The following is a 21483-nucleotide window of genomic DNA, read 5'->3' on the forward strand; positions in this document are numbered from 1 at the left end:
TTGGGGAGATCTTCTGTAAGCAGTCTGCTAGTACCTCTGAGGAGATCACTGGGAAGATGAAGCCAGCTGTTCATAGTGGAGGAAAGAGACAACAGGAATAAACTACTGCAAGTGAGGTTCAGACTGGATAAAGGGAGAAACTTTGTCTTGATGGGGGCTATGAAGCAATGGGACAGGATGCTCAGAGTTTGTTCAGTCTCTGTTCTTGGAGGTTTTAAGATGTTACATGATAAAGCTCTGAGCAGCTGAGTTTGATCTCAGAGCTGACTCTGTTTTGAGGAGTAGGGTCCGACTAAGACCTCCTGAGGTCCCTTCCACCCTGATTTTTTCCCTATGAACTTACGTGGCTCTCTGGGAAATTAGATCCTTCTAAGGCTGGAGTAAGTACATTTCTTGAACAGCATGACAGTGAAGAGCCTGTGGCATAGTGATTTCTGAGTGTGTGAATACAAGGATGTGCAAGGAACTGTTTTCTCATCATGGACTGTTGATTTTTTGCACTAGCATACTAGTAAGACTACATTTTTTTTTCTTTTTTCACTGTCTGCCCTTTTAGTGGGAAGGAAAGCATGGGTTCTACTGGACTGCTGCTGTGGCTGCTTCTTTATGTGAAAGGTGAGTCAGAGAGGCTGTGTTGTTATAATTCTCTTTAGGACTGACAAGTAGATGAACTTGAAGGTTTCTAAGATGTTTGGCCCCACTGGCAGACCATGTTTTCTAGGTCATAGGACCTGATACTGGCTGTGCAGTCTTTAAATGATACCACAGAAAGCTAGAACTGCAGACTGTGTGAAATGTTTGCGTGCTGTTTAAATAAACAGATAATATAGCTATAGGTCCTTTGATACTAGGCAAAATGTGACATTATCTTGTGCCTTGGACTTGTTTTGATGTGATTCTTGGGCTGGCTGTTGTTTCACGATTTCGTTTTGTTATTCCTTATGGGCTGTGTTTGGGAGACTGGACTGGAATAGCAGTCAGAGGCCTGGGCTTCTCTTTCTGTGTGGTCTTCAGCATCTTAGTTAGAACGTGATAGTGTATTTCTTTAAGTATTTCTTACTTAACCCAGGCAGAGTTAAGCATCTGACTACTTCCATGGGAGACATTATTTTCACTGTGCTTTTCCCTCATGGACTGGCTTTTATCTGTCTCGGCTCTGAGATGCAAACTTTATTTTACTGTGAGGTTTGTAGCTCTTTTCACTGAAGCACTTGTCCTGGCAGGCTCCCTTGGTGCTGTAAGCAATGTGTAAAATAATTTTCCACATATGGCTGGTCTGGAAACCATTGAGAAAACTTATTTGTATTCTGCAGAGTCTGCTTGTTTAGTGAGATATTTCAGTTCATTTTCAGTACACATCTTTGGTACCCTGGATGTAGATAGGAAACAAAAGGTAGACGTGGGCAAGAGTAACCTTAGTATATAAATACTCTGAAAAGTTTGTATTGTTTTTTTAGGATAAAGTTTCAAGTCTCAAGTATTGCATATCTCTCTGTCGTTCCTGTGTGTTCTCTTGAACTGAAATCTAATATTCACTAGAACATCCTAAATATTTGTGTTGCAAATATATGAGTTTTTTTTTAAATGTTTTCCTTATCTTTCTGGGTGATGTTTGGGCAACTCCATTAATTAGGCACATGCGCTTTTTGTGGTTTGCATTTATCTCAGCTTACTCTTCCTGTAGAATCATGTTGCACAAGCAAAAAAAAAGTACTTTTTTTTGAGTTGCAAGTCACAGATGTATCCTCCTTTCTGTTTGCGAGAAGGCTGCTTGTTGAGCTCTGTACCATCAGCTGGAGAAGACTGCCTTTCTGTTGCTTCTCGTGTTCATCTGCCATCACTGCCTTCAGAAGTGAGTCTGTTCCTCTTTACTGCTTGTGACATGCTCAGAAGAAAAGGTGACAGCAAATGTTGTGTTTGTACAGTGAACTGCTTTTGGTGGTTGTCAGTCTTTTGGTGCCTTTGGAAAGTAGGGTGATGGATGTGGGGAAAGCAGTAAGCTGAAGCATGTAAAACTGCTCAGGTCATTAGTTGACTGAATTGGTTTCATTCAGGTACCTGCAAATGAAGCCTCAAATTGTGAGGAGAAGGTGGAAAGAAGGCAGTGGAGGGATGGAAATGAGCTCAGGTGTAAAACATATTACCATGTGCAGTAGTGGTGACTTATTTGATACCAAGTGTTTGCTTCATAAAGTTTGGACGGTTTGATATGTATGGGGGATCAGAGAAAAGACTGTGGGTGGTGGTAAACTTCAGTGCTGTTTTCTCCCTGATTTTGTTATGCTAGAGAAATCAAGAACTGAATGAGTGGACTAGGCATCTTTATGCCAGAGTAATGCTTTCAGCTCTGCTGCTGCCTTTCTCTTGTCAATTGGCTTTGGCTGGACCCATCAGACTTGGATACCTTACGTAATGAGTTGATTCTGTTTTCTTCGAGTTGCTTTAGGTTAAGGAAGATTTTTGATGCTTGGTGCTCATTGAAATCAGTCTGCTTAGGTAGGGATCTCAGACCAAGTTCTAGATTGAATGTGTGTTTTCCTGCCTACTTGTGCCTGTTATATTTGGCTATAGGAGTACACAGAAGCCTTGAAGTACTAAGTGCTGAATAGTGGAATACACTATTTCATGGAGAATTGATAGCAGGAAATTTAAAATGCCTTGCAGGTTTTCCAGTGGGGGCATATTAAAGCCAGAAGTCCCCTTTGGTTCTTTCCTCTTCTCGTCAGACTTTGTTACTTGTATTCTCATCTGACAGATTTGATTTTGCATCTTTCTTTCAGGTGGAAGTTGTCTAGGCACTCGTGCAACGTGTGTGGGAGAACAAAATCCTCCAACATTGCTTCTTGGGAAGAAATGACCACTTGTATGTTGTGATGGAATTTTAACTAGGGGGACTGAGGAAGTGCATTTCCTACATTTTCAAGTAGAATTTGTGTGCAAAGGGAGTGTAGCTTTCCCTAGCCACTTTTAGGGTACAGTTACTACCTATGATATTTGAGGACGCAGCCATGTCAAAGAACGCTGGGCATCAAAGCAATCTTTTTACAATCTCAGCACAACACAAATGTCAAAGGTACATCCAGTTTATGTCCTGGAGTGTAGAAGCTGTCTAGTTTTGGTTTATATTCTGTTAGTGCTTAAGAGAGCCATGCAGTTGCTTTAGAAATAAAATACAGACTTGAGGGCTTGAGACCACCATCTCTTTACTGGAAAGATATTTTCATTTGTTAGCAAGACTGTGCAAAAACTAGTGCAAGAGGCAGGAAACAGGAAGGAAATCTCATGTAATGAGTGGATAGATGATATTTAACTTAAGGAGATCTGCTCCTACCCAAATGTTAGTTCCAGACTTCAGAAGTGCACATGTGATCACAATATTGAATTGTAGCAGTCAATATGCATCCTGAGAATACTGAAAGATACTACAAATAAAAATTCAGTTTGTTGTCCTTTCCTTGCTCAACTGCATGAAGGGGAGCATTGTTTCATTTTGGGCAGGGAAGACAAAATGTCAGAACTGTTTGCTGTGACCTGCTTGAAAATATACTTGAAAATACATAAATGTAATTGAAAATACATTCCTGTCCTTGAAAATATACTACTATCTGGCAAAAAGAAAGGTATTAAAACCTTGTGCTATTTTCAGAGCTCTGGGATGCTGCTGTACGGCCAATGCAGGGAGGGTGAAGCAGAGCTGACCAGGTCGGCATATCTGTTCAGTGTGCTACTGGGTGGCTTTTTTCATTCTTGAAAACCTGACCTCTGGAGCTGTAACTCTGTAAACACTTTTAAACACCATTCCTTTCTACAGTCTTACTTCTGCAACATTTTTTTTTTCTCAGCCACTAGTGTTTGCGCATCTGTACAGTGAAAATTAAATTACTATTTTTTTCTGTCTTAGCTGGTTGGTTTTCAGCCATGCTGTGCCTCCACACTGTGTCATGGCATGGCTTCCGTAAACAAAGAGGAAGGGGTGAGTGGCAGCTAGGGATGGAGGGGAAGTCTGGAGTGCCCGTTGGATGACAGCATGGATGCCTACCAAAGAAAACAGTTGCATAGCTATGGCTCAGGGCAGTAATTAAGGAAAAAGGAAGCAGGGGCTTACCGCAAAATAGTGAATCTTGACTTATTAGGTTTAGCTCTACAGCTTTCTATATGCTTCTGTCAAAGTCTGTGTCTTGCTTTTCTGCCTTGCAGAACTGATTTCTGAGGATTCCTGGTTAAGTTCTTACTGTGTGGGTGTTAGACCTGTTGCATGAGCTGAGCAGAAGGGGACTGAAATAGATGAGATGAGCTCTGGCCTTGTCCTGTGGCAGCTGTGAAGCTTGGGAGGATCGATTTGACTGCTTTGAAAACCTCAGCACTGTACCGATGCAATGGGCTCACCTTGGCTCATAGCCCTGCTGATTTTTGCCCATGAAGCTGTGGTCTGGCTCTAGCTTTGTAAATTGTTATCAGAGCCAGATTAATAGTGGGTCAGGGGGCCCTTCTCAGATACCTCAGCAGCAGTAGCAGTGGTGGCCAGCTCTGCTTTTTCTGTTCTGTTGCCCACGGAAGGGCAGGAGCTTCCATTCAGCCAGGTAGGGCAGTGAACTGAAGCAGCGTTGGTTCAGCAGGCAGCAGCTTGCTTATTGTAGGATTCTGCTTTCCTGCTGTGTTGAAGTGTGCTGTGCAATTAGGGCTAAAAATCTTTCTACTTAGTAATAACAGTTTCTTATTTTGTTTGGTTTGGTGTTTAGTTGCCAGCACTGGTGATGTTGAAAGCTCCTCATAGTTGCTGTGGTCTGCTTTGGTCTCTTTTCTCCCAGGCTATTTCTTCTCTCCCCCTTCTGCTTTAGCACACCCTTTTTCTTTTGAGGAGAGCTCATACACGTGAAGGGCTTACCCAGGACAGCTGCAGCAGTGTTAATGTTATTTGACTCAGCACAGGTGTCACCCATCAAAAATGCAGATTTTCTTTTTTCACCACAATTAAAAACAGCAGCACTCATAGGTAAGGATTTTGATGGTAAAAAACTGAAAACAATATTTCATCCTCCAAATCAACACAAAGGCTCATTTTTTCATAAAAGTTTCTGGCTAGCTCAAATGTTACATGTGCTGCTGCCACCGTAGATATGTATTTTTCCACTGACAAAAATACAGGGGTGATCTTTGTTCTGTCAGTCACAAAATAGGCCACTCATCTTTGTAAGTTTAACATGTCCATATAAGCAAGTGTGGCTTGCTCTTTGCAACTAAAACAAAAAGATTACTACAGCTCTTTTCTGAAAACTGTCTTTAGCTGTAAATTTCTTCAAGTGACAGATCCTGGCCATTGTGAGTGCTTTCTTTGCTTGCTGAGGCATATCAATAATTTCCTTTATTACTTTTCTGGTTTGAGTGCAGTCCCTTGATACAGTGCCATTATGTGAATGAGATCAAATATTTGCCTTTGATCTGCACAGGGATTGTTAATTCTCTATTGTAATTAATGGAGGCTTTGTCTTTCTCCTGCATTCTCCACCAAAAGATCTCAGAGCCTTTTGTAAATGTTAAGCAATTAGTAATGCAGCAGCAGACTGGTGAATTGCGTGTGCGGTTTGCCCCTAGAAAAGAGACGGTCTAAAGTGTGTCAGCGCACACCATGTTTGGGTCTGGTTTGACGTGTGCCAGTACAACCGTTTTTATTGGAAAATGCCAGTTTTTGCAAAACTTTTTTTTTTTAAGCATTCCTAGAAAGCTTACAGTTTTGAAGACTTCTTTTTAAGAAGGGCATTCAGGTGTCAGGTAGAATTTTGTGCTTGTGGCTGCATGTGTTGGTATGTGATGAGCAAGGGGAGGAGCAGGCCCTTGCCCCACAGGGCACCATTGCCCTCTTGTCTCAGACCTCCCATGGGAAGTGGTAGCTCCAGGAGATGTTTGATCTTTTGTGTAAGGCTGGTCAGCTTCCTCAGGAGGAATTGTCTGGTGTCTACCTCTCACCTGAAGTGCATACAGATGGGGGTCATGCCACTGACCTGAGTTGGGTAGAAATGGAGTTTGACATTGTTATAAGTGAAGTCTCAACTCAATCTGAATTTAGTAATATTTATACTTATAAAAGGTATAAAACCTATAAAAGGTATAAAAGGCAAGTAAACAGTGCTGGGTGTGCGGGGAGTCTACGCTCCACCAACATGCACACGCGAACATCAAACATTCCAAATATACAGAACGCAAGTATGCCTATACATACTTGCATATACATACTAATCAGGAAAGGTAACAAACAATCCTTTAAGATCCATGACTTAACAGTCTCCATTTTCCATTCCTTTTCTTGATTATGGCATAAATGAAGTCTCAACTCAATCTGAATTTAGTAATATTTATAAAAGAAATATTCATAAAAAGTATAAAAGGCAAGTAAACAGCGCTCGGTATGCAGGGAGTCTACGCTCCACCAACACGCACACACGAACATCAAACATTCTAAACATATAGAACATCGCTTTTACATATTAAACCCGAGTACACCTATATATACGTACAATCAGGAAAGGTAACAAACAATCCTTTAAGTTCCATAACTTACTAACTCGAGTACACCTAAACATATGTACAATCAGAAAAGGTAACAAACAATTCTTTAAGTTTCTCCATTTTCCATTCCTTTTCTTGTACAAACAAGTCTCCATTTTCCATTCCTTTTGAACAATATGTCTCGCTTTAAGTTGTCAAGCAACTCGGTCTTCAGGCCTTATGTATGCTGTTCTTCCCAGATCAAAGAAAACCATATCCATCTCCTTGTGAAGGCCAAGAGGCCTGGGTCAAAAGGCACGTCCAGGTCAACAGGGGGCGTAACAGCAAAGGCCTTCGATGGCTGTAGCAGCAGAGGGACTGATGGCATAGCAGTCGGATCAGTAAAGGAGCCCGCAGATCCCTCACTATCTGGAAAACCACACGTTTGTGATTGTGGCTCCACATGGCTCTTTAAGGCCTCGGAGATTGCTCGCCAGGTGCTGAGCAATCCCACTGCAACCTTGTTGTTTTTAGTTGCAGAGTCCCACACCTTGACCTCAGTTTGGTCCCATATTTCAGGCTCATAAACTGTCCAATTGTTAATAAGGAGAATAAGCTGTAAGGTTACCAGGACAGTCTTTGTTCCTAAGGACGTATGATTCCCCATAACGCGCAACTGCTTACCAGCGAGAGGCAGTTGTGTGCACGGGTCCACTTCTTTCAGCTCGAGCTTCTCTCTGTGAGAAACACTCCGTAGCCAATAATTTAGGCTCAGGTGAAGTAGTAATTTATTCGCGATTGCAATGGCGGGCGCCCCACAAGCAGGAGAGAGCGCATCTACTAGTTCCAAAACACAGTTTATATACTTTTTGATGACGGGACCCTCCCCTGTGTCCCCACCGAGTTGAGTGGGTAATCCAGGTTCACAATCTATCTGATGCTTCACAAACAATGCATGGCCTTCAGTTGCCGGCCTGTTAAATTTCAAATTTCTTTTGACATTTTTACTGTTTGAAGTGGTAATGTTTCTTCACTTACCTGACTTGACTTAACACCGTGATTTTCACCTAATTGTCCTAAGGAGTCTGTTTGTCTGCATTTTACAAGGTCACCTGCTTAAGCTTTCTTATCACTGTAAGCATATCTCAGTACCACATTCCTTCCTTCTAAACAATGTAACTCTGCAAAAACAACATTTATATTCCCACATCTCCAGCTCCAGTGTGCCTGTTTCCAGCGACTTTCTGTACGAGCTTCTCTGAGCAGTTTGCTGAGTTTGTCCGAACTTATGTTCATAAGGCAATCAAAGTGCCTGTTCCCGTCCTGGTCTCCATTCTGCCAGCCTGTTCCTCCTCACTTCTTTTTCCTGCTTCTTTATTGATGTAACTTCATCCTGCTGCCTTTTTCTTTTTTTTTTTTTCTTTTTTATCTTGAGGGCAGGCTCCCCTCTTATACCCTTCTCTCCACAGCAGTTCTTTTCATAACAGCTTTTCATTGGTCAAACAACCTTGCATATAACAACAACAGCAAACACCCAGAAACATCCATACCTTAACGGCTGGAGAACAAGAAAGCATCTGGAGAACAAGAAACCCTGAGACTGCATGGAGTCTCCTGAATCACCCTTCTTTGTTCCCTCTAAACTCTTTTATATTCCTGATGGCCTCGTCGTTAAGAGTCTAATGTTATTTCAATCACGGGGTTTTCCAACCCCCATGGCCACATTCCCAAATCTCCCTCTTCTTTATTAATATCAACCATTTTCTCGACACGAATTACCACTCCATGTATAACAAAGGAAAGCACCATATCCACAGTCCCATGATGAGCACTACAGCAGCTGCTGCTTTCTGTGGGGTGAGATTCAGCCCTGCAGTCAGAAATAACTAGAGCTAAAATTAAGTAGCATTTGGTTTTGTAAGAGGCAGAAGCTTGTGGTCAACTTTTTAGTAACAAAGCAGTGAACAGTAAAGATTTAAGAGGTGAGCTGCGCTATGTACTTTTTTTTTTTTTTTTTAAATCATACTAATATTATTAAGAGTGAAGGTAGAAAGGATCCAATAAGTTGACAATGGCTTGCTCTTTCTTATAAAAAGGAGAAAGCAGGGACTTTTCTTCTTGTCACAGTGCTCCTGCTGACTTTAAAGATCATTTATTTCCCTACTTGTGAGAAATACTCAACAGCCTTGGTGGTGCTTCCAGCTTTCTGCAGCTAATTGCTGCAGTTTGCCTGTACTCCATGCACCGAGGCAGCCTACCTGGTTTAAAGATGTTATACTGTGTAGCATGTGTGTATACGATCTGCTCATTATATTTATTAATTTTTTGGAAAGGCCACAATAACTGCCACTGTGACTAAACCATGTTGATTGCCAATACTGCCAGGAGCCTGTTAAAACATTGGAGAGCTTCCAGGAACCGTTGCTGCTTTCCAGGGGACTGGTCAAGAAGTGACCTTTTAGGTGTGAATTTAAATTTCTGGTTTAGGGAGAAGATCAAGGCTGTTGCTGAATACCTTGGCCAGTTGCCCATCCCACCTTGCACTTGGATGTTGCTAGTGCTGGCTGCCACGGTCCTGAGGTGGTTCAGAGGACTGGCGCTGCCTCCTAAGTGAGGATCAGCTCAGAGAGGGGATCCCAAGCCAGAAATGAGGCAGGCTGTAACAGACGTCTGGGAGAAGTCCCTGTTATTTCTGCCAGAGGTCTTTCCAAGGCCGTGGTTACACCTGGCCCACCCTGTGCAGGTTCATGGCAGAGTCATTAGACTGTCTGCAAGTGTTAAAGTGTTAAAGCTGTGACCATTCAGCAGGGCCTTGTGGTGGGTCATGGTGGGTTGAGGTCCATCTGCAGGCAGGAGAGCTCTCCCGGGTTGCTGGGGCTGCTCGCAGGAAATGTGCTGGCACTGAGACATCTGCTGGTGGAGTGATCAAACCAGCCTGGAGCAACAGATCCGCATCGACTGGAACCGGTCTGGACTAAGTGATTGCTGTCCCAGTCTGTACTCAAACTACCTCTGCTGTCTTCCCCTGCTGCAGCTTCCCTGACTGACCTATGAAATAGAATTATGGGGCATTGTAGAAAGATGTTTTACTCAGATCTCATTTAGAGAGCATACAAAGAATTGCTCCAGAACAACAGGAGAAAATGTTTCTTGCAGAAAAGGGCAGAGGAAAAGAAGAATTCCTGCAAACAGGCAGGTGGAGAGCAGGCAAGGCGCAGCAATGTGTCATGGGGGACTTAACGTGGCTGAAACCTGGTATGCAAGCCGAGCTCTGATCTCGCAGTAAAATGCCGTTTTGCATAGATGGATCCTTCCCTGTAAGCGTCCAGTGTAAGCCTTACAGCTAAAATCACTGTGGCTGTTACGAAGTAGGAGAAGTTGGTGTTTGCCAAACTAGGTGTATTGGCATCAGTCTAATCATTTGGAGTACATCATTTGGGTTTGTGAAGCATGGGCTGAAACACATTCTTTGATGTGTTGCATTAAAGCATCATTCAGGTTCTTTTCAGAAATGTACCTCTTGCTCCATCCTGGCTAAGTTTTTGTTTGTTTGTTTGTTTGTTTGTTTGTTTATCAGTTTCCATTTGCTTATATTTGGATTCTCTGTTTTTTCTCCTAATGATGTGGGGCACTTTCCTTTTACTGCTCTTGTTTCTTTGTCTGTTCGACAGAGATAAGTGAGTACTGGGGGCAGCGAGCAGGGAAAAGGTCCTTAGCATTTCTTCAAATGCATTATGGAAAGGTTCTGGAGTTTGACAGGTACTGAGAATACCTGGGCAGATTTATACTCCTGAGCATGACTGCTTTTCTGCATGCTGACTGTTGCTGTGTGAACCAACGTGTCCTTGGGGCAGGCTGTCAGGGTGGGGAACCTGGCCATGCTTTGGTCAGAGGATGAAGGGGGCTTTCACTATCCTCACAAAATGCCGTCTTGAAAGGACTTGTCTCTGTACTTGCCCTGAGGCAGGCAGCAGCAGGCCAAGCCAAGCACGTGGTCATCTGCAGAAGTGACGGGGATAGGAAGGATCCTGGCTGGCAGCAGCGCTCTGCTTGCTCCCTCCTCTGTGGCTCCTGCCCCAGCCTGACAGCTGGGAGGCCATCTGAGTGTCTCCTCCCATGTCAGTGTCACCCTGCCTGAATTAAGCTGGGGCTGGCAGCATCGAGGTGTCAGCCCCTCATCCAGTTGCTGTTGCCCCTTCAGCACGCAGACTGCCCACGCAATTCATCTGCAGATGTGTGTGATGGACCTCCAGGTGCTGGGGGGCTGAAATGGCAGGGCTCCTGTGTAAACATCGCAAAAAAGGAGGTATTACAGATCATGTTTCCAGCAAGAACCTCTTCATAAGCTTAGGACATGGTGTATGGGCTCTCTGTGGCTAGGGCTTTCTGGGCAGCAAGCACTGGAAGGCTTTCTACCAAAGCGGCTTTGCTTTGCTGTTAGCAGTAGGGCAGGATGCTCTGCTCTTGTTCTAGACAAGTCTTGCTGGATCTGAAGGCAAGTATAAGGGTTTTACGTGGCTCTTCATGTCGTGAGTGACTGGAGGGAGGGGGCTTAGGGCACACATCCGTCTTGATGTTTTCTTTTGGTTTAGTAAATTGCTCAGAAACAAGGTATTTGTGTTAGGAAGAGTGTGGAGATCATTTTGATATTAAAAAAAAAGGGGGGAAAATGTATCATCTTAAATGAACATTTGGGAATAAAAACAGTTTAACTGCATTTAAAATTAGTCTGGCTTGAAATGTATGCAGTATTTTATTTATGTAGCATGCACTGAAGACAATACCGTGCATTCACTGCCCTGAGGAGCTCAGCAGCTCTCTTCTGCATTTGCAAAACATTAGGTACACCAATGCTCTGACCTTACCAAACACTAGGCATTCCCAGAATGACAGAAGTGCTTTAATAATGAAAAGGAAGTTACATCTATAAGGAATTATAATTTAAGTGGAACTTCGGCATTTATAGACCTAAGAGTACTTCAAAAATCTTCCCCTTTAATGTCTGTTTCCCACACAACTTTCCTTATGCCTCCTTGTGGCTGTATTCCTGTTGGCATCACAGTGCAGGAGCTGCTTGAGGGAAGAAGCTCTAACTTGGCAAGTGCAAGCAGGGCAGGGTGAGGCATACTGTGAAAGCTGTTTGGTCTGATGTGTGATGTCTCTTAGCTCCCTGACCTTTGGTTGGAGAACGTTCCAAAAATACGAACGAATGCAGAAAAGGTACAATTACAGCTTTGCTAATAATGATGTTTATTCAGGAGGCTAAATCTCAGCCTGCAGACCCTGTTCTGCTCCTTTCCCTTTTCAAAAGGAGTACAATACAGAAAGCAGCTGTGCTGGTGGCTGGCAGGCCCCCTGCCCCCATGCTTTGTGCCACCTCAGCTCTGACTGGCCTCTTCAGCACAGTTCGCAAGCTGTAAGGTCTCAAAATGCAAGACTGGTGTTTGCAGCTTGCAGAGCATAGGAACAGCTTTTCGTAATTGAGGATTTTAGTCATGCTCAGTATCATGCTGTGAAACAGAACTAGCTAATATCTTCAAAATGGAGTTAAGAGATGTACTAACTCGTCTTAAGTGCCTTCATTTCAAGTATCTGTGAGAGGAGGAGTGGGGACTGCAGTATGCTGTTGTTCCTGGCCTCTTCTGGGACAGTAGGATTGCTATCTTTTCCACTAATATTGAGCTGGAAAAAAGTGAGTACTTATGCAGGATTTTGTAACCTTTGCAGAATGCATGCGTATGATTAGTCTGTGATTTGATTTTCAAACAGGAAAGGGGAATGCTGACTATTCTTGACAAAAGTGCTTATTAGCACACTGTGAGTATTAGTTAATTGCCATCCTTTGCTTCCCTCCCCCCCCTCCCCACAGAAGCTTCCCTTGTAGATCTTATAATTATGTGTCTGGAAATCCTTGCTTTACCCATGAAAGAATATGGGACTTGGACCCCTCTCCCAAAGGAGACTGAAATACAACAGTGCTTCTGCATGTGATTTTAGTCCGTGCTAACGCAGACCTGTGACTGAATAGATGGGGTTACTGCAGTCTCCTTTTATCTCCTGCTTCAGATGCATGTATTTTAATAGGTTGCCTTATAATAAGTAGTTGCTATCCGAGTTTAGGGGGAGATAGACCAGACCGTGGAGAGTGTAGAAATGTTATAGTACTGTTACTGATTTTCTTACTGTTGAGCTCTATAATACTAAACAATTTTTATTTATTTAATTTTTACTCAAATTCAGTTTCTCCCATGTAGCAACATGTAGGGAAGTATTTTAATATCCATTTCATTGATGCAGCATACTCTGCTGACTTGCCCAACTGTTACTGAGTGGTACATTTGGGAGCTTGAAAGATTCCAAATTTGTGTTCACCAGACCATGCAATATCTATCTTCAGCCAGTTGCAATGCTAAAATTAAATACGTTTTCATCATTTGGTAGGTCTGCCTGGGATTCTCTGAGGCTTTTAACGAGGCCAGTGGCAAATAGTTCTTGGTGTTCTGCAGTTGTAAAAGGTGGTAATGAGTGATGGTGGTGGTATCAGAAAGTGAGTTTGGTTTTACAGTTTGCTGTCTGCTGTAGATCTGGGCCATTCTGCAGACAAAGCTTACGTGCCTCCATTCTAGAGAAACAAGCACTCTGACACTGCTTTTACAATAGGATCGAGTTTCTTGCAAAATATTTTCAGCTGGTAGTCTGGTGGCTCAGTTTTATTAGCTATAGAAGGATGTTCTGTTGAATTTATTTTCTACTCTAGCTGCAGTTCTTCGTTCCATAAACTTTGGGCACATTTTGAAATGGATCTACCAGATGTTTGTTCTTACTATGTCTTCTACCCCTACATATACAGAAACTTTGCGTTTATTACAATCTTTCTTTCTGTTTTTTCCTTCTCCTCAGTGAGTGACCTGCAAGAAGAGGGTAAAAATGCAATCAATGCACCAATGAATCCAAGCACTGTGGACATGCATCCAGAAGATACTTTCTTAGGTATAGTATTCATGCTACAGAACTCAACTATGTTATTATTAATGAAGGCTGCCACTGTGACTCCATATCCACTTCTTATTTGTTGAATATAGATGGCTAAGTTGAAATTGAGAGAATTGAGAATCATTGTATATAGACATAGACTAGGAAATAGAGATGCTAAAATGGAATTTAAAGAGCAATGCCACCTATGCAGCTACACTTAAGTAAGCGTAGAAGAAAATAGTCTTGCTCAAGGAATTGGCAGAGGACTTGAATTTTTCTATGGCCATCCTGAAAACATAGAAAATTGGGATTTGCAAAGAATTAGATGGAAAATACTGCTGAGTTTGTCTATTTAAGAGTTGCTTCAGTGTCGTTAATCCATTGTCTAGTTGCATTTCAGTCTCTATTTGTCCTTTATTTCGACATCCTTCTTTGGTAAGGAAGTAGTATCTTTCCACATATAGATGCAAAACTGAAGGATCAACTGACAGAAAGTCTGTAGCAGAAGTGTGTGTTGTGGTTCCTATAGAACCATTAAACTGCCTCAACTCAATGTGTGTGCTACACTTTTGTTAACAGCTGGATGCCAGGTTCTGACTTTGGTTACTGCTGGCACTTTGCAAGTGATGTTGCAGCACAGTGGGACCTGATAATGAACAAATCAACATTTATTTTGTTGAAAACAATAATATGGGAATATGTAAAACGAGGAATGCTTTATAGAAAGAAGGCAGGTATTCAAGTTCCAGTTCCCCTCCCTGCCAAGTCCATTAAAGAGCAGCAACATAATGTAATAGCAGTAAGTGTTTAAAGCTTGTTGGAAAAAAAAATATTTTTTTTCTTTCCTGGACATAACTTCCTTAACCTACAGAATTAATTGAAGCAAGCTGAAGCAAGCTGTCATGGTGGCAAATAATAAAATCAGTTTTGAAGACCTGTCATGCAAAGCCATGACCACTGGTGATCCTTAAGCAAAACTTCATGATGAATTGTATACCCTTACGGGTCTTGTTCAGGATTTCAGTTTGCAGCTTTTTGGATGTGTACTGGGTGTCACTTCCTTATAGCTAGAGTGCCTGACTCATCCCAGGGGGTAATGAGGAAATAAAGGAACAAGGGAGGAAAAAAAAAGAACAAAAAACAAAACAGCTGAAGAAATCATGTGTCTTCCTAGATTTGTGGAAATTTGTCAAGAGTGTTCAGATAAAAGGGTCTTATTTTTATTAATATTAAAGGCCCTGCAAAATACCAAACCCAAACGTCTGGGAAAAGCCTAAGGTAACCCAGTAGGATAGTATAGTTTGCCTTGTGATTTGCGAGGGTCATGTTTCCCACCTGAGAGCAGTGAGATCTAGCACTGTATTAGCAAGTCATGGTATATTGGTCATTGTCAGATTTTGAAGATTTCCTCTATGCAAAGTAGCAATGGCCCAATCTGTGGTCATACCCAAGACCCTCCCTTGTCATCGTGTTGGAAGGAATTGGGAAATCAAATGGAATATAGGATTTCAAATTGCCTCTCTAGACTCATCAAAAGATAAATCTACAGGGTCTATAAATTATTATTTTAGCTGAAGGCATGTGGATCTCCTCATTCGGTTTTGACACTACCACCTGTTCTTGTGTTCCTGTTGTGTAGTAGCCAAGGTTTGCTCTCCACTTGAACAAATCCAACCTTGATAACAGCTGTCACTTAACTACTAAAGGAGCTAAAATGAAGGGTGCAGGGAGAGAGGTCTACTACTTGAAAGCAAGCAACAGAATTTAAAATACAACACTTGTTCCAACTGTTTCTTAAATACTGATATACATAACTACATAACTACAAGAGCATATAAACATTGAATGTGATGCATATATTCACACATGCTATTGGGAAGATAAAAAAAGCTGCCAAAAGCTGTTTGGTTGTTAGCTTTACAGATTTAAAGTTGATTTTTCTACCTATTTTTTAGTATGAAATCATCCATTCTAAAAGTTAATCTTTACATTCCTACCTCTTGTAGTTGAATGGTTGGCCATTGGAGAGCATTTTCCACATCTTGCCATCCCACAGTAACAGAAGAAATAGAAGACTGTATACCTGAGAGATATATTTTATGTCCTTCCGGCACACATAAGCAGAACTGATGTAAATTGGGGTAATTTTCATTTTCTGGGTTACCCAGAGATTAAGCAGTTCCTGCACCCAGGGCCACATGTGTGTGACCCTTGCTACGTGTCAAGTTTTAGGGAAGCACAGACTGTCAGTCTGGGTCTCAGCAGCTGCACTAAGTGCAGTGCCATAAGCTTGCTTTACTTTTCAAGGTAGAGTAGTTTGGAAAATATCCTTATATTTTCAAATACAAACTACATACAAATTGAGGAGAAAGAGGAAAGTAATTGGCTGCCCTTTTTGGTTTGTTAGTATTAGTATGCCCTGCAGTATAGAGAATGGTGATTTTTCTGATGTATTCTGCATACACAGAGCAGGATCTGATTTGGAGGAGGTCAGTGGAAACAATTTATTTTTAGGAAGTCGTATTATCTTTGTTTGACTGTTAAAAAAAAACCCTAATACTTGATCATTGGATATTCTCTTGCCAGGGTGATGACTGGGCACTGTCATTTCTTAATCAGCTGACAGGTCACTTCATGAATAGTAATTGTTGCAGTATTTCAGCAATGTATATTTGATCTAACTCGTTTCCCATTTCACTTGGACAGAGGAGAATGAGGAGCGCACTATGATTGATCCTAACTCCAAAGAAGACCCCAAGTTCAAAGAACTGATCAAGGTAGGATATCAGTACTTGGTCTTTTTTCAGATCTTTAACCACTGAGCCAGAGCCATTTACAAGCTGGTTACCATGAATACAATGAGGAGGAACAACTTGTAACTGAAGTACATCTGTGAAAACTGAGGAGACAAACAAGGATGCTGTTGGTAGGGCTAAAAGCAACAATGAGAGAAACAAGAAACCCTGAATGTCAGAGCACCCATGAAATAGAGCTCCGCTATCCACTTACATCCTTGTGATTATTAAAGGGAGGATCAATACTTAGCTTTGATCTACTGTAGTCATTGCACATAAATGTAGGTTCTTCCTCTCTACAAAGACATGAAAGGAGCCTTGGAAAGATTTAGAGAGTTTTCTGGGAAGGAAAGAGTAGGACTACATGTAAAATGAGCAAGCACATGGTAGGGTAGACTAAGGAGACCTATGATGTTATAGGAAGGTTGGAAATGAGATTCTTCTTCCTTTATACTCTGTTGTTTTCTTTTTTTTAAAAAAAAAAAAGTAGAAAAAGGGTAAAGAAGGTTGGTCCTATATATTATTAATTAAAGCCGTTAGAATTTTTCAGTTTTCATCCTGAATAGCATACTGATCTCCAGAGCATGGATGGAGACAAACAGCTGAGTGAACTGATGGACACCTTAGCTAATGTCTACTTTCTGCCCATTGTGTATGAATAAGGCATTGAGCAAAACAATGATTTTGAATTTCATGAGAACTTGCTAACTCACAACTTGATAATTTAGTTTCTCAAAAATTATTAAACATGAATTTGTTCTGATTATCTTTTGTGCAATTCCTACTGTTCTTACTTTAACAATGGATAACTCAAGATTTGTGAAAAAGAGCCTACTGTCTTCTAGAACTTCGGTTACGTTTTTTTCAGTGGCTTCTTGGAACAGAGAATTATATCTACTCTACATTCTGAGCAACAGCACTGCAAAGTGACTTTGTTTTGTTTTGTGTGGTTCTGCCTCTCATGATTCTTTTTCCCTGGTTATTGCTGTGTCTGTGTTTATGTGGCAGGGAGGTAGAAAGTCCCTAGTTTACTTGTAGTCTTGGGCAGGGACCAGAGCATCCTGAGTCGGTATTGTTGTTGGAGACACTTGCCCAAGGTGCTGGTGATAATGTGCCCCCAGCTGTGCTGACATGAGGTGTGGCTTCTTCCCTCCTGGCAGTGCTTGTAGTTTCCGCAAGCTATGATGGAGGGTTTGGTCTTGAAGGATTGCTATTTTGGAGAACCTTTTCTATCTGGCAGGTTGTTGAAATTAGCATAGTGAAAGCTTGGGCAGAAACAGAAGTGCTGGCAATTCCGAACAGATATGATCTCTTCCCCAAAAGGGTTTGTGCTTATGTCATAATTCCCGGTACACTTCCTCTTTATTTTTTTTAATAATTAAAATTATATATATATATATGTATGTTTTAGAAACAGCAGTTCAACTGTGGCTAGGTGGGTCAGAAAAATCTGGCTAGTGTTTACCCACTCCAGACAGGGGAGTGAGCTGTGGCACATTCCTTTTAGGATACTGTCATGTCCTCTGTCTACAAGCATATGCTTCGCAGAATGCCTCAGCAAACTGTTCACCTGCTAGATCTTTAAAACAAGCCCAATGATCTGTTATTAACAGTGCAATAACATGTTTAGGATTACAAAACCACATCAAATAGGGTTTAGCAAGGAGCTGTGTTCAAATTTCTTTGTTATTCTAATTTACCTGGAATACAGTGTGTTTTTAATTTTTTTGCACATTCTTTCTTTGTTAATACCTAGATCCATTAATTCTTTCAAAATGTACAGTGGTCTTGCACCACTCTTTCAAAGTACACTGTGGTTTCTTTGCTAGTGGAGCGGTAATATTACCATGAATAATTCAGTTGAACCATATTTTCTGCAGTGAAGAAACCAAATGTACTCTGTGATACAGGAGACTTGATACTGAAATTATAATTGCTTTTAAATTGGAAATTTTGCTTTTGAATTTAATATAAGGTGGTGAGTCTTTCTTGGATGTCACAGTCTAACAAGGTTATGTTTTTCTTTTTGAAAGGCTGAAAACCTTCAGAAGGAATGAAAATCAAACTTAGAGCAGGACTAGGGATTGTGTCTGAGTGCCTGAAGTGCATTGCAGGACCAGGCTCTGGTTCAGTACGCCAGTTTGCACTTGCATGAAGTGAGGGTACCTTATTACCAATTAAACTGCAGCAGCTGGTGCAGGGAACAGCATGTAACTTCACAATGTTTCCTTGGGATCATCCTCCAAGGAGAGAGATGTGTCCTGCAGAGTGCCTACTTGAAAAATTATGTAATTTAGGTAATTGCTGAACGTTTGCATACCTCTCTGCAGTTGAGTTTTTACAAGGATGTAGTTAGAAAAACATTTCACACTATGTTGTTGTGAATCTGTAAGGCAAGGAGAGGTTTGAATCATGTTGGCAAAACCTGTTTTATGCCACAGAATGAGGGTAATACAAGCAAATGAACAATTTATTCCTAATTTTGTGTTCCTCAGTGGTTAATGAAATTTTCTGGCAGCCCCAGTGCTGGATGAGAATTAGCCATGTTAATACTATACAGCAGCAGCCAGGAGAAGAGACTGTCTGCCCCACAGAGCTTGAAATCAAAGATCTCCATGGCCTCGCAAGGAGCAGGGAATTGAATAGATTGAGGTTGTTGCATTTCAAAGTAGTTCTCTCTTTTTCCCTCAAAGAGGGAAATATGTATCAATAGCAGCAACAGAGCCTGATGCCTCTTCAAATTTGGCAGTATAACATAGTTTCATCGGTGCCAGCCCAAATCTCTTTCAACACCAGAGTAAGACATGCCAATGGTTTGCCATCACTGATTTTGAGTGTTTCTGTTCCCCTGTCAATCACATGCAGTTGGGGTAGATAGAACTCAGTGCAGAAAGGAAGCAGAGATATCTGTTGCTGACACTGATTTAATACCTCTTTGTCTCTGCAAAATGTTGTTTGAATTTCTACTAGCCTGGTGTCATAGGAATTATAAGCATAGTGAATTGTTTGGTGTAAGCTTTTGTGAGCATTTGGAAGCGATTTTGACAGAGCTGCTGGGATTCAAACTGTGTAACACCGTGGTGATGAAGAATCCAAAAGGAAAAAAAAAAAAAAACAAAACTCGTTCTTCTTAAAGCAAATATAGAGTAAATCCCCTCACTGAAGGCTGCTTTGTTGGGGATGCAAAAATACACTCTTTAAATCCTATTGCTCATATTAAAATCACTAGGAACTAAAATTACACCTTAAAGTGTTGTTTGTTATCATCATTGACAGTGTTCTAAAAATAGTTCACCACAATTTGTCACTATGAAGTGATATGTTCATATTTGTTTAGATAAGTTCCCTGCATGGCCTTGTTTGCTCTGCATGCAAATGCAGTTTGGGACATGGCTAGACAGACCCAAAGCTGAAAATTCAGATCAGGAAAAGATGTGTTGTTATTTATATGTATAGTATAAATAATTTACTCACAAAATACTCTGTTTCTAGTGTCTGAAATACGTGAGCTTCTTTTACATATCATCCAATATTTGCTAAGTGACAAGAGAACAACTAAATGAAAGAGTTTGAGTTTTGCATTTGGGCTGTTTTGTGACTGGATCCTGAAGTGTATCCTGTGATGTATCTGGAGCAAACAAGAAGAAACAATGTCTGTGATACTTAGAATCAAGTCTAGTTTGCTATTATGTTATTGCAAATCTGTTTACAGTTCAGTTTCCATTAATACCTATAATACCTTAGCTGATCCATGTTGCTAATTCTAAAGAGTGTTGGTGGGCTCTTCTAGCTCTCTTTTTAAATGTGTTCAAAACTTAGGAGGCTGATCTGTGTGTGCTTTCCTTGTTGTTCATGGATTTTTCTTTGTGTATGGGATGCAAAGGTAGAAGGAATCTTTTTTATCCCCTTCTGGCTCAGATGTGACTGAGGTAGAAGATCCGAAACATAGTTGTACTTAATAGGCTGTAGGAATTGAATCAGAATCTTAGAAATATACTCATACATTTCTGATCTGACAATTATGCCACCAACATAAGTGGCAGATTCCCTAGGCTTTTCTCATGTATTTTGATAGATACAATATGCTTTTACCATTTGAATCCAAAAGTATACAATTGGAGCTTGCAAAAATTGGATTCTGTTAGTAAATGCCTTACCTTGACCAAAGACAGCAAGTTAAGAGTTGCAAGGTGACTTGGTAAGATCAGAGACTTGGTAAGATCAACTGATGCTGCAACAACCTTTGGCCCTTAAAGCTAAACTTCAATGTCTAAACTTTGCATGGATCAAACACTTCTGCTCTAGGTACTATCTGAAATGTGTAAGCATTCTGAATTTGTAGTAAATAAGTTACTTTCCAATAAATTACCACCTTTTCAATGTCAACACTTACGGCTTTTTAAAATTCACTGTGGTGAAGAGAAAACCAAAATGAAGCTGTTTTGGTAAGGTTTCATGTGTGACCAAATGAAATCTTGTTTCCTGTATGCTCTTTCAAAGGCCTGCCTTTAAAAACAAGAAGCCTTCTCTCTGTTTGCAGCTGGCCAGTACTTTGTACTTATTCAACAGTTTCCGGACCTGAGTAAGAATTTCTAATATTAATTTATATGTTCAACCCTGAAGTCACTTAAACCTTCATACTTTTGATTTGTGCTTCCTAATTCTCCCTGGGTCATTAAAATCAGGGCTTCCTTTCTTTGCTGTTTTTGTGACTGGGGTTCCCATTTTCTCATTGTGCCAGATGCATTCATGCAGCTTGTCTTGTTTTCCATTTTGTTCATTAATCTGTAGAGCGGCCGTGGGGTCCTTATACCCTTGAACTCTGCAGATTCACTCTGAATGTGCCTCGCCACTATGGCAGTAGCAAACCTGCAGAATAAAATACTTCACGGAGCTGGTGAAGTTTGATATAAAAACCCATTTCGTGAGGATTAAAAACTAAATAGGCCAGGCAGATGACTTATTTTTCCTTCTGGATTTCTACCACTCTTTTCTCAGAGCTTTCTGCCTCACGGAAAATTTCAGTTTTAAACACAGTGTTTAGTAATGCAGTATGGCTCATTAAATCAGGCATATGTATTTGGCCAAAAAAGGATGTAATAAGTGGATGTGTCAGAATTTAAAGCATCACTGGAAATTTTACAACTACAAACACGTGTCTGAGCATTTGATGCAATTCAGAGATGTTTTCTATGAGTGTGAATATGTGTGAAAGGACAGGCATGATTTT

At 41.0% G+C, this 21483-nt stretch overlaps 1 protein-coding gene across 4 annotated transcripts in view; it reads left to right on the plus strand.

The window, feature by feature from the left end:
* Positions 1-21483, plus strand: part of PARVB (parvin beta) — an 85216-nt gene that overhangs the window by 15227 nt on the left and 48506 nt on the right. For 2 of the 4 annotated variants that reach the window (XM_082770410.1, XM_082770409.1), the window contains exons 2-3: positions 13384-13473; positions 16165-16235. In XM_082770410.1, the coding sequence (XP_082626536.1) occupies positions 13384-13473; positions 16165-16235 (161 nt within the window). Of the gene's footprint in view, positions 1-556; positions 616-1801; positions 1853-13383; positions 13474-16164; positions 16236-21483 lie in introns of those variants that run through there. The other 2 variants (XM_082770411.1, XM_082770412.1) reach the window with 2 other exon arrangements.

The sequence above is a fragment of the Aythya marila genome, assembly GCF_965140915.1.
Source record: "Aythya marila genome assembly, chromosome: 1".
NCBI classification, from domain to species: Eukaryota; Metazoa; Chordata; class Aves; order Anseriformes; family Anatidae; genus Aythya; species Aythya marila.